Genomic DNA, 15,550 nt, shown 5'->3' with positions numbered 1-15,550 from the left:
AATGTCGAATGGTGACACTCGGTAAGTAATCCTACAATTTTTTGTTTATAGCGTAGTTTATACGGATTATTCCCAAAAAATATATACGTATTTTGGAAATGTTGAGTCGGATTAGTCTAGAATCGATTAATTTTATGGAAGAAAATCTTTCAAACAGCCGTAGTCCGTAAACTTGATACGTGTCGGGTTGTGATTGGAAGGATTCGTAAGAAAGCGGATTCCTAGAGAATGGAACGTATCTCTATCTTATAGGGGGGTCGACTGTAAATTAAATAATTTAAATAATAATTTTAGAATTACTGAAAGAAAAGAATTGGCCCAAAGCAGGACTTGAGCCCGCAACTCCTGCTTACCATGCAGATGCATTGCCAATTACGCTACCCGGACTTTCGGTCTGACTGCCTCTTCCAGCACATACAGGGTGTATCAGAATGACGTTTTAAAAATTTGGGGGATTGTAGAGGATGAAATTTTGAACATTTTGATATAAGAAACCTATAGCCGGAAATTTGAACTAAAGTGTCTACAGTGGTAGGAAGTGTTTGACTGCACCACACTTTGGTAGCTACCCTTCCGTCCATTGACATCACATTATTGCTGCAGATAAAAGACTGTAATCACACAACTACAGTGGTCTAACTAATCCTGTGTACAGAACGTTGTGTACTTAGTTCTTGTCATCCGTCAAGTCACCACTTGCATCCACTGGCACTGTGCTGTAAACACGCAGCTAGTCAACATGAGTTAAAGTTGGTGGTCATCACATTGAACACTTATTCTATAGTAGTGCAACTAATGATTCGATTTACAGTACAGTTTGATTGTACTCTACTGTTTCGTCAATAAATACTGTTTCATTCAGTATACTGACCGCATAGAACGTGTAAAGTGCTGTAGAAACGTTATATCACATTTCCGGCTATAGGTTCCTTATATCAAAATGTTCAAAATTTCATCCTTTACAATCCCCCAAATTTTAAAAAGTCATTCTGATACACCCTGTGTAAGTCAACAATATAATCATTGACAGTTATTACAATGCAAGCTGGGGATGCATTCATCGTGGGTGATGAATGTGTCCCCAGCATAATTATTAAATTAATAATGCGTCTCCAGTATAATTATTAAATTTATCGAGAGATGATGCCTAATGCCTAACTCTAATGCCAAATTGTCTATTAAATTATTAGTATTATAACTGTTTCTAGCCCAATAATATTCGGCTTTGCTTGATGTATAGCTTTAAATATATTGGGTGTAGTAAGGATGTTTGATAATAAGTTTTTATGTTTATTATGAAAAAAAGCATTTTATACAAAAGATCAACCCTTTTTTATAGGATTATGATAATTATTAATTAAAATTTCGGTTAATTTTAGACAAGTAAAATTACGTAAAAACATGAAAAACATAAACATTAACTTTTTGATATAAATAACAATTGCTCCTCATTAAATACATCAATATATATAAATCTTATATCAAAATGTAAAGGACAAACTTTTTCATCAAGCTAGCTCATTGAAAAAGTTAAATGAATAAAAACAAATTATTTTATCTGTTGTCAAAGTGTAGTAAGATATTACAAACAAAAACAGTAGATGATAAAAAAAAACTAATTTTTAACATCCACAAACAAAAACTATATACAGTAGAGCATCAATTATCTGAATACCGGTCAACCGAAACATCGGTTAACTGAAAGTGTTCCAGTTGGCAAATTCAAATTTCCGCTAGTGCTTTGGCGCTGCAGCATTCTCCCCCCGCCAACCTAACCTGTAGGTTTACTTTAATGTACTACTTTATGTAAGATATGTATTTATAAAACGTGTGATACAAAATATGTACAGTACAGTTTTGTGTTTAATATATTTTTTCGTAAATGATCGGTTATCCAAACAATCCAGTCCCAAATTTTTTTGGATAATCAATGCTCTACAGTAATCAGAAACTAACAAAGAAATGTGTAAACAGGATTTTTTCCATAGCTGTACAATAAAAATTGAATATTTTACAAAGTTATAAAATAATGTGTCCTTCAGTGACTAATATTAGCCTTGGGCATTTTCAAACTGAAGCACTAAAACCTGTAGAGCCAGTTGGGAGAAGAGTTAAATCAAGGAAAAAAACACACTATTTTTTCTCAATTAAGGAAAACTGATTTCATTAATTATTGTAGTTATTTCACAATACATACATCATAATAGTGAAATTGTGTAAAATAGCATAAATTGACTAACAAGGAAAGGTCATGAATCAGGGATTTGGATGAAACTAGACTCCGAGGCTGATGAGTGATAAGTAGCCAGGAAAGTTATGCAACATGTTACTGAATTTTTTTTATGTTTAAGAAACACTAATATACATAGCACAAAGTTAAAACTGTGTATGGCACCATCTAAATAATAATTTAGATGGCACCATCTAAATAATAATTTAGATGGTGCCATACATCTAAATAATAATTTAGATGGTGCCATACACAGTTTTAAAAAATAATTTATATTATTAATTATTATACAAAGTAAAAAAGGCTAAATTTTGAAAATAAAGATAAGTTTTTTAAAAATATTGTAAATGCCTATAATGAGTAAAATTTTTATTAACTCCAACCCCACTCTAGATATGACTTGACCTCCTTAGCCTTTAACCATCAAAATTTAATAGCATCAATTCCCCTTATATCCTGTACAAATACCATGCCAAATTTTGTTTCTTAATCTTTATTCCTATACCACCAACACATACAAACTTGTAGAAATTATCCTCCTTTTTAAAATTTTTGGGTTCAGGGGACAAAACATCAGGATTTGCAAAAAACCCAAATTTGATACAATTACAATACTTTCCTGTGTTATATACATAACAGCCAGGAAAGTAAAAAGGGTATTACATATCAAAATTTCAAATTCATACAATTGAGTTCATTTTTTAAAAATAAATTTAATTATTGATTAGAGGAATAAAAACATCTAATTCACTTTTCCTGTGAAAACAAGAATAGTTTGATGGAAATATTACATTTTTTGTGACCTAAATACACTTTACTAAAATGTGGAAAGTTTTCAGTATTCTTAGTCATATGAGAAGCACCCCTGCTTAACACAATTGCTCAGATTTGAATCAACTGTGTTAGAGGTAGGTAACAAAACTCATTTTTATGCTAAATCTCTCTCTACTTTTCTTAAAATTTCACTTTCAAATATTTTATTATGAAATATTACAATGCATTAACTCTCATTAATAAAAATAATTATTAAAATGGTTTTTTGTTTTCTCTCTACACACACACACAAATAAATGTACAAACACATTCAATATTACATACTAAATTAAATATTATAGTAAAGTTTTGATAAATGATAAAAAAAAAAGAAAGCTCATTCTTGAAGAGTTTGTCTTTTAATTTACATTTGATTGTCTTCAAATGTAAATTAAACAAAAAATCTACATGTATAAAAATCAATTCTTACTGGTTTGGCCTTTATACAAATCTTTATTCTTAAACAGATCTGGACCAAAGTTTGTATGAGTATTATTTAGACCCTAGAATCAACACTAAGCTATATATTACCCCAAAATATTGGTGTAGTGTATAGATTCTACATCCTTTACATCTAGTGCCATCTGTTGGTAAAAATAATAAATGCTAATTGTTGTTGGATTGTCGGTAATAAATTGTTAGTTTGCTTGCCAATATCTGCTGAGTAGTTTAATGCTTGACTAAAGGCATCATCTTAGAATGACAATAAAAACTTGTCCCTTTAGATGAGGGTCTATCTATTGGGAGACGGATTTGCAGAGAATTTTGCTAAAAACAACTTTTACCTCATGATGATGGTGAATTCACTGAAGATCCTGATACTAATTTGATAACAGTTGCTATATAAACCACAAATGGATATATGAGAGAACAATATTGGCAAATAAAACAAATGCATTGCTAAAGGTATCCAATGGAATTTTTAAACTCCTTGGAACCAGCTGGACTACCACCTCATAACCTAGAGCTGTAGGTTGGATCACCAATAATGGCTTTGCAAAATCTGAATAACCAAAGTTATGCCAGAACAAGAATGATCTTTTATCTTTGTCCCACAAGACTGAGTAATTTTTTGCTTTTTACAGTTTCATTATTATAAATACTCAGGTCAATGAATGCACATTTTAGTTACTAGGACAATTTTTTAAAAAAATCACAATCAATTCTCTACCCTCTCAAAAATCCAAGCAATGCTGGACACACATTGCTAGTGTTTTATAATAATGAAACAAAATGCTTACCTAATACACATTGACTGTACTTTTAGACCAGAATAATCCTTTTCTTTTTCTTCTTCTATATCTTTCCAATCATCACTATCCTAAAAAATAATAATAAAATAAAATCAAAAATTTTATATTTATTAATGAATAGTGTTATATTAAAAATTTATTATGTCGTCTCCATTATGGAGTATAAATTTGCTGGTTTCCTAAGAAAAAAGGGAATATTAATTACTAATTGAATAGTTCCACTTTTTTTTTGTAGACAAGTTTCTTGATAATTGTTACATTTCACTGACTGATATTTTTACATGAAAAGCTGTTTTCAAAAAAGTATTTTAAGTATAAGAATAACTACTACTGCTAGGCTGTAAAGCTATTTATATTTACTCAATGATCTGGTTTCAATATAAATCAAGAAATCTGCTTTGAAAAGGTAAAATTCAATTAAACCAAACATAAATTCATTAATATAGTTGTTTTATGCTAAAGTTTTAAAGCTTGATACTTGTTAAACAATGTTGATTATAACTTCTACTTTTGTAACTTAGCAGTAAACATTTCCAAATGCTTTAGCATCAGAATGTCTTTTTAAAAATTTTCAATCCTAAGTACAAAATTACAATACACTATTAAAAAAATTAATTAATTAAATTGGTAAAATACTTAATAATCATTAATTAATTATATTATAAAACATTAGGTACAACTATACTTAATTCATTTTTCTTGATACACTTAAATTCAGAAGATTTATAAATGATTCAAGTTAGTTAGTTACACATTGAAGTAAAGTCAGTACAGAATTAACATGTTCATATATAAAAGCTAAATTTTGTTTTTAAAGATTTGTTTAACCACCCATATTTAACTACTCCACACTTAAATTGAGAATACCATCTCCTCCTCATTTTGTTTCATTTGAAAATCATTTACAACTATTCTCACCTCCTCAGCAATTTACTTACAAATATAATCAAACAGCAAACAATTTGCTGAGATTATTATTAATTTACTGTTCAAACGTTTTCAGCCTACTTCTAATAGGCCATCCTCAAGACATTACTGTTCTACAATTGAATACAAAACTTTCGAAAGTTTTGTATTCAAACGTAAAAGAGAGCGGAAAATAATTATGTCGACTTCTGGAAAGTAGTGCCCGATCAATATAAGACTGTAAAAAATGTGCTCAAGTTTTACTTACATTCTTCGCATCAACGTATCTATGTGAAACGTCATACTCAAAAATGAAATATGCAAAGAACATATATAGAAACTGGCTTACTGATTCACACCTGGATGCCGTTTTATGAGTAGCACGCAGCAGTTACAAACCTGATTTAAATGAATTGACAGCCGAGCGGTCAAGGTGGCAGCCTACTGCTCTGGATCGAATCCGGTCGGGTCAGGGAATCCCTCAGGAATTTTTCGGGGAGTGGTCCGTTTGGATATGTCGGGCCCAGTCCCTCACCACCCGGTCGCACCCAGTGTGGTCGAACCCAGGCCCATAATGATGCCTGCTACAAGAGGCCCCCTTAGTGCCCACAGGGCAGAAAGAGTATTTAAAAAAAAAAAAATTTAAATGAAATTGTGAAAAAATGTTCGCAATATCAACAGTCACACTAAATTTCTAGGGTAAGTGAGAAATTAAGTAAGTTTTTTATTATAATTGTTATGACATAGCCCGGTGTAATAGCTATCATGTGTATGTGGCCTGAGAGAAAAAAAGGTTGAGTACAGTGGGTCTAGATATTCATATACAGTAGAGCGAAAGTCGGTTATCTGAAAGAATTCCAGTTGGCAAATTTAAATTTTCGCTAGTGCTGTGGCACTGCAATCTTTGGCTATGTCTTAGGCTACTCCAATATTTTTTTTGTTGGTGTGTGTGTTTTAGCTGGCAGTACTGACACTTTTGTATGGTGTTTTTCTGAGGACTGTGTCGTGCTGAATCAAACGTTTTTGATACTAGATTAACTTCTGAAGTATAATTTTTTTTTGTTTTTATATCTTTCAATATATTTATTTTGTTTGTACAAAATAAAGAAATAATTTTTAATGATACAATAGCCACAATTATTATTTTAAAAAGTTAAATATGTTAGGCTTAACATCGACGAAAATTCAACACGAAGCGACATGCAACGGAGAAAAATTTCAACATGGGATAGGTTAATATATTTTTTTGTACATAATCGGTTTTCCGAAAAATAAGTTATCCGAATAACCCCAGTCCCCAATTGATTTGGATAAACGACGCTCTACTGTATACTCAAGATGGACTTTGACATAAGTGTTTTTATGTAATAGAAATTGATGTTTTTTGCAAGGAAAAACATCAATTTTCATTATTTTTATTACATAAAAAACACTTATGTAATAAAACTAGTAAAAACTGCTGTTTATAACATTACAAAATATATTTAGATTGTTAATAATGAAGTTTAATGAAGGAAAAATATTATAAGTTTAAACTTCTTTTTTTTTTTGGTAAAAAATTTGTAATAATTTCTTTCAAATATGGAAAATTTTATGCCAACATTTCAAAAGATTATGCTCAAACGGTACACCATATTTTAGATGTGATATATAGTATATATAGTTATCTACCTATAACCAAATGTCATAAATGAAAAATTTTTTTTGTTCTAATCATCTTTTTTCAAATACAGTATAAAAGTTTGATATTACAGACCCTGATATAATGGACCTCATGTTATTACAGATGGCTGTTGTTGGTCTGGCTGAAAGTACAGGAAAATTATAAGAACACTCATTAGCTGTAATGGACTCCTGCTACTATGGATTATTTTTCAGACCCCCTCAGACCATTGTCCTTTCTTTATTATGGACTTTTTAGTCACTGTTATTTCATCACAATCATTGTTTTATTTACTTTATTTGCAAAAAAATTAATATAAAATTCATTTTTTCTGGCATAAATTTTTACATTTCATTTAGTGCATGTTCTGATTAATTATTTTTGTTCAATTTGGTTTCATTTTCTCTATGATTATACAACAAATCCAAGACTTGTCAAAGTAAAGCAAGGAATCATAAAAGAAAACAAAAACCTTTAGATTTAACACAAAAAGTAGATATAATTTGTCAGATTGAAGTTGGCAAAGAAATGTTCTGAGCATGCATGAGGACAATTTCAAACATTGGAAAGTAAGAGAAAAATTACAATAGGCTCTTCTTAAAACAACTCTTAATAATAATAATAATAATAATAACTCATGTACATGGATGACATAAAACTTTATGCATCCACACAGAAACAACTTCATCAACTCCTACAAATCACACACTCATACACTAAGGACATACAAATGGAGTTTGGCTTAGACAAATGCAAAAAACTTCACATAGAAAAAGGAATCCTGAAGAAAGAAGATTTTNTTAGTATCAAAAACGTAAAATATTTGAGTAGCCCAAGACATAGCCAAAGATTGAAGCGCCACAGCACTGGTGAAAATTTAAATTTGCCGACTGGAATTCTTTCAGATGATTGATTTTCGGAAAATCGACGCTCTACTGTAATTGTAAGAATTTTATCATATTTTATTGGTTAGTCATAAGTTGTTTAAACAATTGGACATTTATAGTGGTGATCAGTAGTAAGTATAATAATTTTCTGTGTTCAACCAATCATCTAAGGGCACTTAGTATAGTGGCTTTATAATACAGATAAGCAAATCAATGACATAGTCCTTTTCATTTGAAACTGACTGTCATTGGCTTGCTTATCTAACCATATTAAAGCTGCTTTACTAGGAACACACCTTAAATCAGTATGTATCTGTATTAGATATTTAAATGTGACCTACACAATATGTATTTCCTTATTTTATTAAATGATTTCATAAAATGTTTACAAAAATCTTAGCAATAAAAATTTGATTATATTTTAAGTAATTATCATATTAAGATACAAATACAATTATTAGAACAGAAAAATTGGCAATGGTGTAATTATGATACTTGTGTCATATTGCTTGGAATCTGGTTGTAACAGTAGCCAATCAGAGTAGACTAATGCTTTGTTTATAACTGGATCAATAAGATGTAGCAAAAAAAATGACCTCACTTCTTCAAACATGCCAAGTGAAAAGAGATCATTTCATTTTTCTGATGCTGAAAGGTTTAAAGTAATCCATGAATTATAATCTGAACATATTTATCTGAAATTAGCATCTGGAACATTTCTGATATTAATAAGTTTCCAATTTCTCTGGGTCAAAAATTTTCAAGACTTGAATGACATTTATATGTGATTACAATGTTTATCAATCAACAATTTAGTTTCATTATCACCTTTTTTGAAATTTTTTTACTCAATGTTTTGATAGTTCATAATAAACCAGAAAGTAAGTCAACAGATATATTATTTGATGTGAGACAATTAAAACTAAATTCCAAAAATATTTGTTTTATATAAAATATAAGTTTTCTTTTTGTTTTAAATTAAATACTGTATATTAATTTATAAGTGTAAAATACTCAGTTATGAGTTTATAAATTCTGCTTTTTCATATTTCTATTATGATCTGTTTTCTTAATTATCTTTATGCTGAAAAATTGAAATCATAAATTCTAATAGTTGAAGAAAAGGTTTAATATGATGATGATGCAGTCATATTTCTAATTTATTTAAATTAAGATTAGAGCAACATATCACGATTAAGAAATTAATCTAAATTTACCAGTAACACTATTAATATAGTTTTTTTAGATTTTATCATGAAAATCACATCTTCAAGATTAAGAACATATTTTATGTAATACAGATTCAAATGAAATTCATTTTGACTAATTAAATTGAGAGTTAAATATAAATTAAATAATCTGATGATGACTCACTGAGTTCAGTATGTTTTTAAAATAAAATATTAAGATTTTTTCTATTTAGTTTTTAAAATTTTATTTAAGTTAGCATATGAAGAATCAATAAATAGATTTTCTTTAAAAACAGTTATTTCAATGACTGATACACCCACACGTTATAAATATTACACCCACACGTAACAAAAAAAGCAGAAATTTTAAAATACAATTTTATATATATATATATTCATTCAAAACAATTTTTATTTGTGTATTGATATTAGATATAATGGATTTTAAACATTTTAGACCTTTCCTAGTTTATATTTAAACTTAACCCTCAATTTACATACACTGTACTGTACAATTTCAGGTTAATATGATTTTAAAATGTGACAGTTTGAAGAATATTTTAAAATATCATATTAGACAGTCTTTTTAGTTTAAATTTAAATATTTTCATTGATTTTAAATAAATGTTTACACAGTTTTTTTTAATATTGCACCTATTAAGTCTAATTATATCCATAAACATAGTGAATGAGTTAATACAAAAAAAAAATCTTAAGATTTTTTTTTTGTATTAACTCATTCACTATGTTTATGGATATAATTAGACTTAATAGGTGCAATATTAAAAAAAACTGTGTAAACATTTATTTAAAATCAATGAAAATATTTAAATTTAAACTAAAAAGACTGTCTAATATGATATTTTAAAATATTCTTCAAACTGTCACATTTTAAAATCATATTAACCTGAAATTGTACAGTACAATGTATGTAAATTGAGGGTTAAGTTTAAATATAAACTAGGAAAGGTCTAAAATGTTTAAAATCCATTATATCTAATATCAATACACAAATAAAAATTGTTTTGAATGAATATATATATATATAAAATTGTATTTTAAAATTTCTGCTTTTTTTGTTACGTGTGGGTGTAATATTTATAACGTGTGGGTGTATCAGTCATTGAAATAACTGTTTTTAAAGAAAATCTATTTATTGATTCTTCATATGCTAACTTAAATAAAATTTTAAAAACTAAATAGAAAAAATCTTAATATTTTATTTTAAAAACATACTGAACTCAGTGAGTCATCATCAGATTATTTAATTTATATTTAACTCTCAATTTAATTAGTCAAAATGAATTTCATTTGAATCTGTATTACATAAAATATGTTCTTAATCTTGAAGATGTGATTTTCATGATAAAATCTAAAAAAACTATATTAATAGTGTTACTGGTAAATTTAGATTAATTTCTTAATCGTGATATGTTGCTCTAATCTTAATTTAAATAAATTAGAAATATGACTGCATCATCATCATATTAAACCTTTTCTTCAACTATTAGAATTTATGATTTCAATTTTTCAGCATAAAGATAATTAAGAAAACAGATCATAATAGAAATATGAAAAAGCAGAATTTATAAACTCATAACTGAGTATTTTACACTTATAAATTAATATACAGTATTTAATTTAAAACAAAAAGAAAACTTATATTTTATATAAAACAAATATTTTTGGAATTTAGTTTTAATTGTCTCACATCAAATAATATATCTGTTGACTTACTTTCTGGTTTATTATGAACTATCAAAACATTGAGTAAAAAAATTTCAAAAAAGGTGATAATGAAACTAAATTGTTGATTGATAAACATTGTAATCACATATAAATGTCATTCAAGTCTTGAAAATTTTTGACCCAGAGAAATTGGAAACTTATTAATATCAGAAATGTTCCAGATGCTAATTTCAGATAAATATGTTCAGATTATAATTCATGGATTACTTTAAACCTTTCAGCATCAGAAAAATGAAATGATCTCTTTTCACTTGGCATGTTTGAAGAAGTGAGGTCATTTTTTTTGCTACATCTTATTGATCCAGTTATAAACAAAGCATTAGTCTACTCTGATTGGCTACTGTTACAACCAGATTCCAAGCAATATGACACAAGTATCATAATTACACCATTGCCAATTTTTCTGTTCTAATAATTGTATTTGTATCTTAATATGATAATTACTTAAAATATAATCAAATTTTTATTGCTAAGATTTTTGTAAACATTTTATGAAATCATTTAATAAAATAAGGAAATACATATTGTGTAGGTCACATTTAAATATCTAATACAGATACATACTGATTTAAGGTGTGTTCCTAGTAAAGCAGCTTTAATATGGTTAGATAAGCAAGCCAATGACAGTCAGTTTCAAATGAAAAGGACTATGTCATTGATTTGCTTATCTGTATTATAAAGCCACTATACTAAGTGCCCTTAGATGATTGGTTGAACACAGAAAATTATTATACTTACTACTGATCACCACTATAAATGTCCAATTGTTTAAACAACTTATGACTAACCAATAAAATATGATAAAATTCTTACAATTACAGTAGAGCGTCGATTTTCCGAAAATCAATCATCTGAAAGAATTCCAGTCGGCAAATTTAAATTTTCACCAGTGCTGTGGCGCTTCAATCTTTGGCTATGTCTTGGGCTACTCAAATATTTTACGTTTTTGATACTAAATTAACATCTGAAGTATAATTTTTTATTATTTTTATATTTTTCAATATATTTATTTTGTTTGTACAAAATAAAAAAATAATTTTTAACGATACAATAGTCTTTGTTAGGCTTAACATCGACGAAAATTCAACGCGAAGCGACACGCAACGGATAAAAATTTCGACATCGGATACGTTAAACTATTTTTTCGTACGTAAATCAGTTATCCGGACAACCCGATTTTCCAATTGATTCGTAAAATCGACGCTCTACTGTATTGGAAATAATTGTTTGTGATACAGCTTGTACATATTTTTATTTTCCATTTTTTCTCCTATGTTCTTCCTGTATAAACTGCATCAAATTGAGAATGATTTTTAATGAAATTATCCTATAATACTACTATTGCTACCTGGAATTTACCATTTTTTCCCTTCCCTTTTGAGGATTTGATGAAATATACTAAAAGCTGATTAGTTAGATGATCCACCATGGCAAGTGAATTATACTTGAAACTAATCTCAAACATATTTATCTGGAAAACTTCTATCTCAAAATTTATTTTTCCCCTGTATTTTCAGCCTAAATTCAGTATATTTTTCATGTTTATCATAACTAATTTTCTCCCAAAACCTCTGTCTCAAATTATGGACTGAAGTGTCAATTACAATTCAAAGCTCAGTGACTACATTTTGAAAGCATGAATTGTAGAAACAGCTCTTGCAATACAATAATAGTTGCAATTAACATTGTTTTTATCTGATTGGCAACGAGTTTGATTTGATCTATTTATTTATGGCAACACACCACATGGATGATCTGCTGAGGGAATGCCTCCTGAGAGCACTTTCTATGGGGAAACTGGCCCCTATTTATGTGTTATAAACAAAGAAAAATTAGAAAACTCCATGCAGCCTGCCCATCATTGGCAAGGTGCAAACCTCTGATCAGTGAAACCAGTGTTCAGTGGTTTTATCCATTTGGCCACTGATGTGCTAAGGCTATGAGTTTGACTTGCATCTCGTTGGTTGAAGAAAGTCAGGCATCAGAAACTATTGACAAACTATTTCTGTTAAGGTATGTCAAAAATGTTTTATTTGTAACTACTACAGGGCTGTGTTCAGGAATGCAGAATTCTTGCTAACTCTAGTTATGCTGCGATGTTGAACTCTTTTCTAACTACTGCTTGACTCCTCCCACCACTAGAATTCTAGCTAGTTCAGTCAGCTTCTTTTATCTATGCTAACTTCTACTAGTGATGTCATTGTTTTTGTCTCATCTTACGATTTGCAAGATGGCTGCTCGTGTTGGACTAAACGTATTTCATTATAACAATCACAAAGTTATTCTCTCATTCTAAAATGACTTTGAAATGTAAAATTATCATACGTTGGTATAATAGATTCCGAATACATTCTAACGGAAGATAGCGGTCCATTTCGTTGATTACAATTAATAATTGCTTCATTAATTTCATCATGATCTGATGCAGCTTTCATTTGAATAATTGTATTAGTTACTTTATCCTTTTCGACCAGTTCATTTGTGACAATTTTTGCAATCATAATTTTAACTTCGTCCACCATTTTGCCCAGCTGTATAAGAATAATTGTTCAATGAAGCTCAGAACATTCATATCCCCATCCACTAAGCCACTCAGAATTCTAACTTAGGTGTTCTGCATTACTGAACACAACCCAGGTATGTACTGTACTTGCTATCGTATAAAATACCATACTGCCAATCAAACTTATTATGTTTCCTACGTATAAACCTATCTCAAAACCAATCTCAAAATTTGTTTTGTTCCCATGAGATTTGAAATAGATAAATTCAACTGTATTTCCAATTTGTGATGAAATAGATTGTAAGATTTCAGACTACCAATTCCTACGATTTTGTAGTAGTTTCTATGCTAGAGTGAATCATTGTATAAATCCAGCTTTATCTGAAATTTAATTACAGTATTGATAATTGTATCTGAACAAAAAGGCTGCATCATTTAGAAACTTGGTTACAACCTTACTGTTNAGATTTCAGACTACCAATTCCTACGATTTTGTAGTAGTTTCTATGCTAGAGTGAATCATTGTATAAATCCAGCTTTATCTGAAATTTAATTACAGTATTGATAATTGTATCTGAACAAAAAGGCTGCATCATTTAGAAACTTGGTTACAACCTTACTGTTATAATGTTTGTAAGGTTCTATCATAAGCTTAAATGTACATACAGACCCAATAAGTTATGTAAGTTATATTGGCACAAGAGCTATATAAATACCAAACAATCAACCCGATAACGATAACTATAATAGAAATTCTGACTTCAGTAAGAAGTTCGAATATTGATATTTTCCATTATAAACTATTTTGTTATAACCTTATAAACAGTCATAATATTTATAAGTATAAACAAAGTCTTATTTACAAACTTATAAAAATAGACATTTTTAAGTTGTTAAAATACAACTTTTTAGTACTAATCAACCTCAACATGTGACTTGCAATTGTTATATGTTAAAATTTTACTGTTTTAATCATTGTTTGTTTGCAATACAATAGTTTAAATTGCTGTCATTTCTTACTTTAATTATATGTTAGCTGTTGCTAATGATGATACTGCATAAACAATTTACCATATAACCACTATTTACATATTACATATTTACTGGTGTAATAATAACCTCTTGTAAATGATAAACAGCTCACTGTTTAATGTTAATAAGATATCAATAATCATTTTATAACAATGAATTATTATTGATATTGAATAATACAGTATTGATTTTATATAATTTTCATTAAGTGAACAGATTTATTGTTCATTTTATTTCTTTCAATTCAAGATTAATTTGTGTGATTTAATTTGATGTTCACAATAAAATTATTACATGTTTCATTCATACATTTTATTTTATATTGATCATTTGTATGAATTATGTACTTTTATTACATTATGTCCTCATTAAAACTGGGACAAATTTTAATAAGCCATAAACTATTTCACACAAAATTACTATGTAAATATTAAGTCTAATTTTCAGGATTTAAACCCAGAAATTTTTAAATCAGTTAAATTAAATCACCACCATCATCATACACAAAATGAGACTCCCTGTAACACGAAAACTTATCTAAATGAATAAAAAAAATCATCTTTTATTGTTAAAATATATGTATTTTGTTACATTTTAGAACATTTATAACGTTATATGATGGAGGGTTGGTCACATTTTAGACAGTCGTAACAGTTTACTTAAATTTGTGATATCCGGCTATTTGACAAAAAATAAAGACGAAAAAATTATATTAAAACATAATTTGGTAATAATTTTAAAACAAAATATAAACTTAGGATTAAGTTTTTCAAGTTATTGTATTGAAATTTTAACGTTATATCCGGTGGAGTGAAAGAGACTTTCTTTTAATTATAATGAGACTAACCTGTTCCAATAAAGGTAGGGATAATGTTGCTTGTGTGTCTGAAACAACATTATTTTTCTCTTTTTCTTTTTTCGGAGTAGTTAACGTTTCCACTTTCTTTCCGCTTTCTTCTAATTTCTTAGCGATTGTCTCGGTCGTCGTATATTTCGACTTTCCCGATTTTCCCTTCTTACTTTTATCTTTCTTGGCAAAAAATTCATCTAAACTTGCATCTGCCATTTTCATACGTATAATTTTACCTCAACAAATGCTTAAAATATGTTTCAAATAGAAACGAATACTCGTTTTTTATTCTATTTCCACCTCGCACTGACCATGTGGATATTTCTTTTACGTCACTCCGGTTTCGTACTTCAGTTTCGTAATTAAAAATTACGAAATTAAATTTTTTAATTTAATATGCAAATTACTAATTTATTAATATTACTAATTTAATCAGTTTAATACATTTGTATCATTTAAGTCAAATTTTGAAAA

General features: G+C 28.5%; 1 protein-coding gene across 1 annotated transcript in view; it reads right to left on the bottom strand.

Moving 5' to 3' along the window:
• Positions 1–15,416, bottom strand: part of LOC111618670 (protein CDV3 homolog) — a 22,193-nt gene extending 6,777 nt beyond the window's left edge. Inside the window, exons 1-2 of the mRNA XM_023360228.1 lie at positions 15,074–15,416; positions 4,285–4,364 (exon numbers count right to left, since the gene is read on the bottom strand). Coding sequence (XP_023215996.1) covers positions 4,285–4,364; positions 15,074–15,298 — 305 coding nt within the window. The 5' untranslated portion in view covers positions 15,299–15,416. The remainder of the gene's footprint in view (positions 1–4,284; positions 4,365–15,073) is intronic.
• Between the last annotated feature and the right edge of the window lie 134 nt (positions 15,417–15,550).

Source organism: Centruroides sculpturatus, unplaced genomic scaffold (genome assembly GCF_000671375.1).
Source record: "Centruroides sculpturatus isolate CEXI.00-Female unplaced genomic scaffold, Cexi_2.0 scaffold116, whole genome shotgun sequence".
Classification (NCBI taxonomy): domain Eukaryota; kingdom Metazoa; phylum Arthropoda; class Arachnida; order Scorpiones; family Buthidae; genus Centruroides; species Centruroides sculpturatus.
The sequence above is the reverse complement of the archived record's forward strand: the minus strand, read 5'-3'. Positions and strand labels throughout refer to the sequence as shown.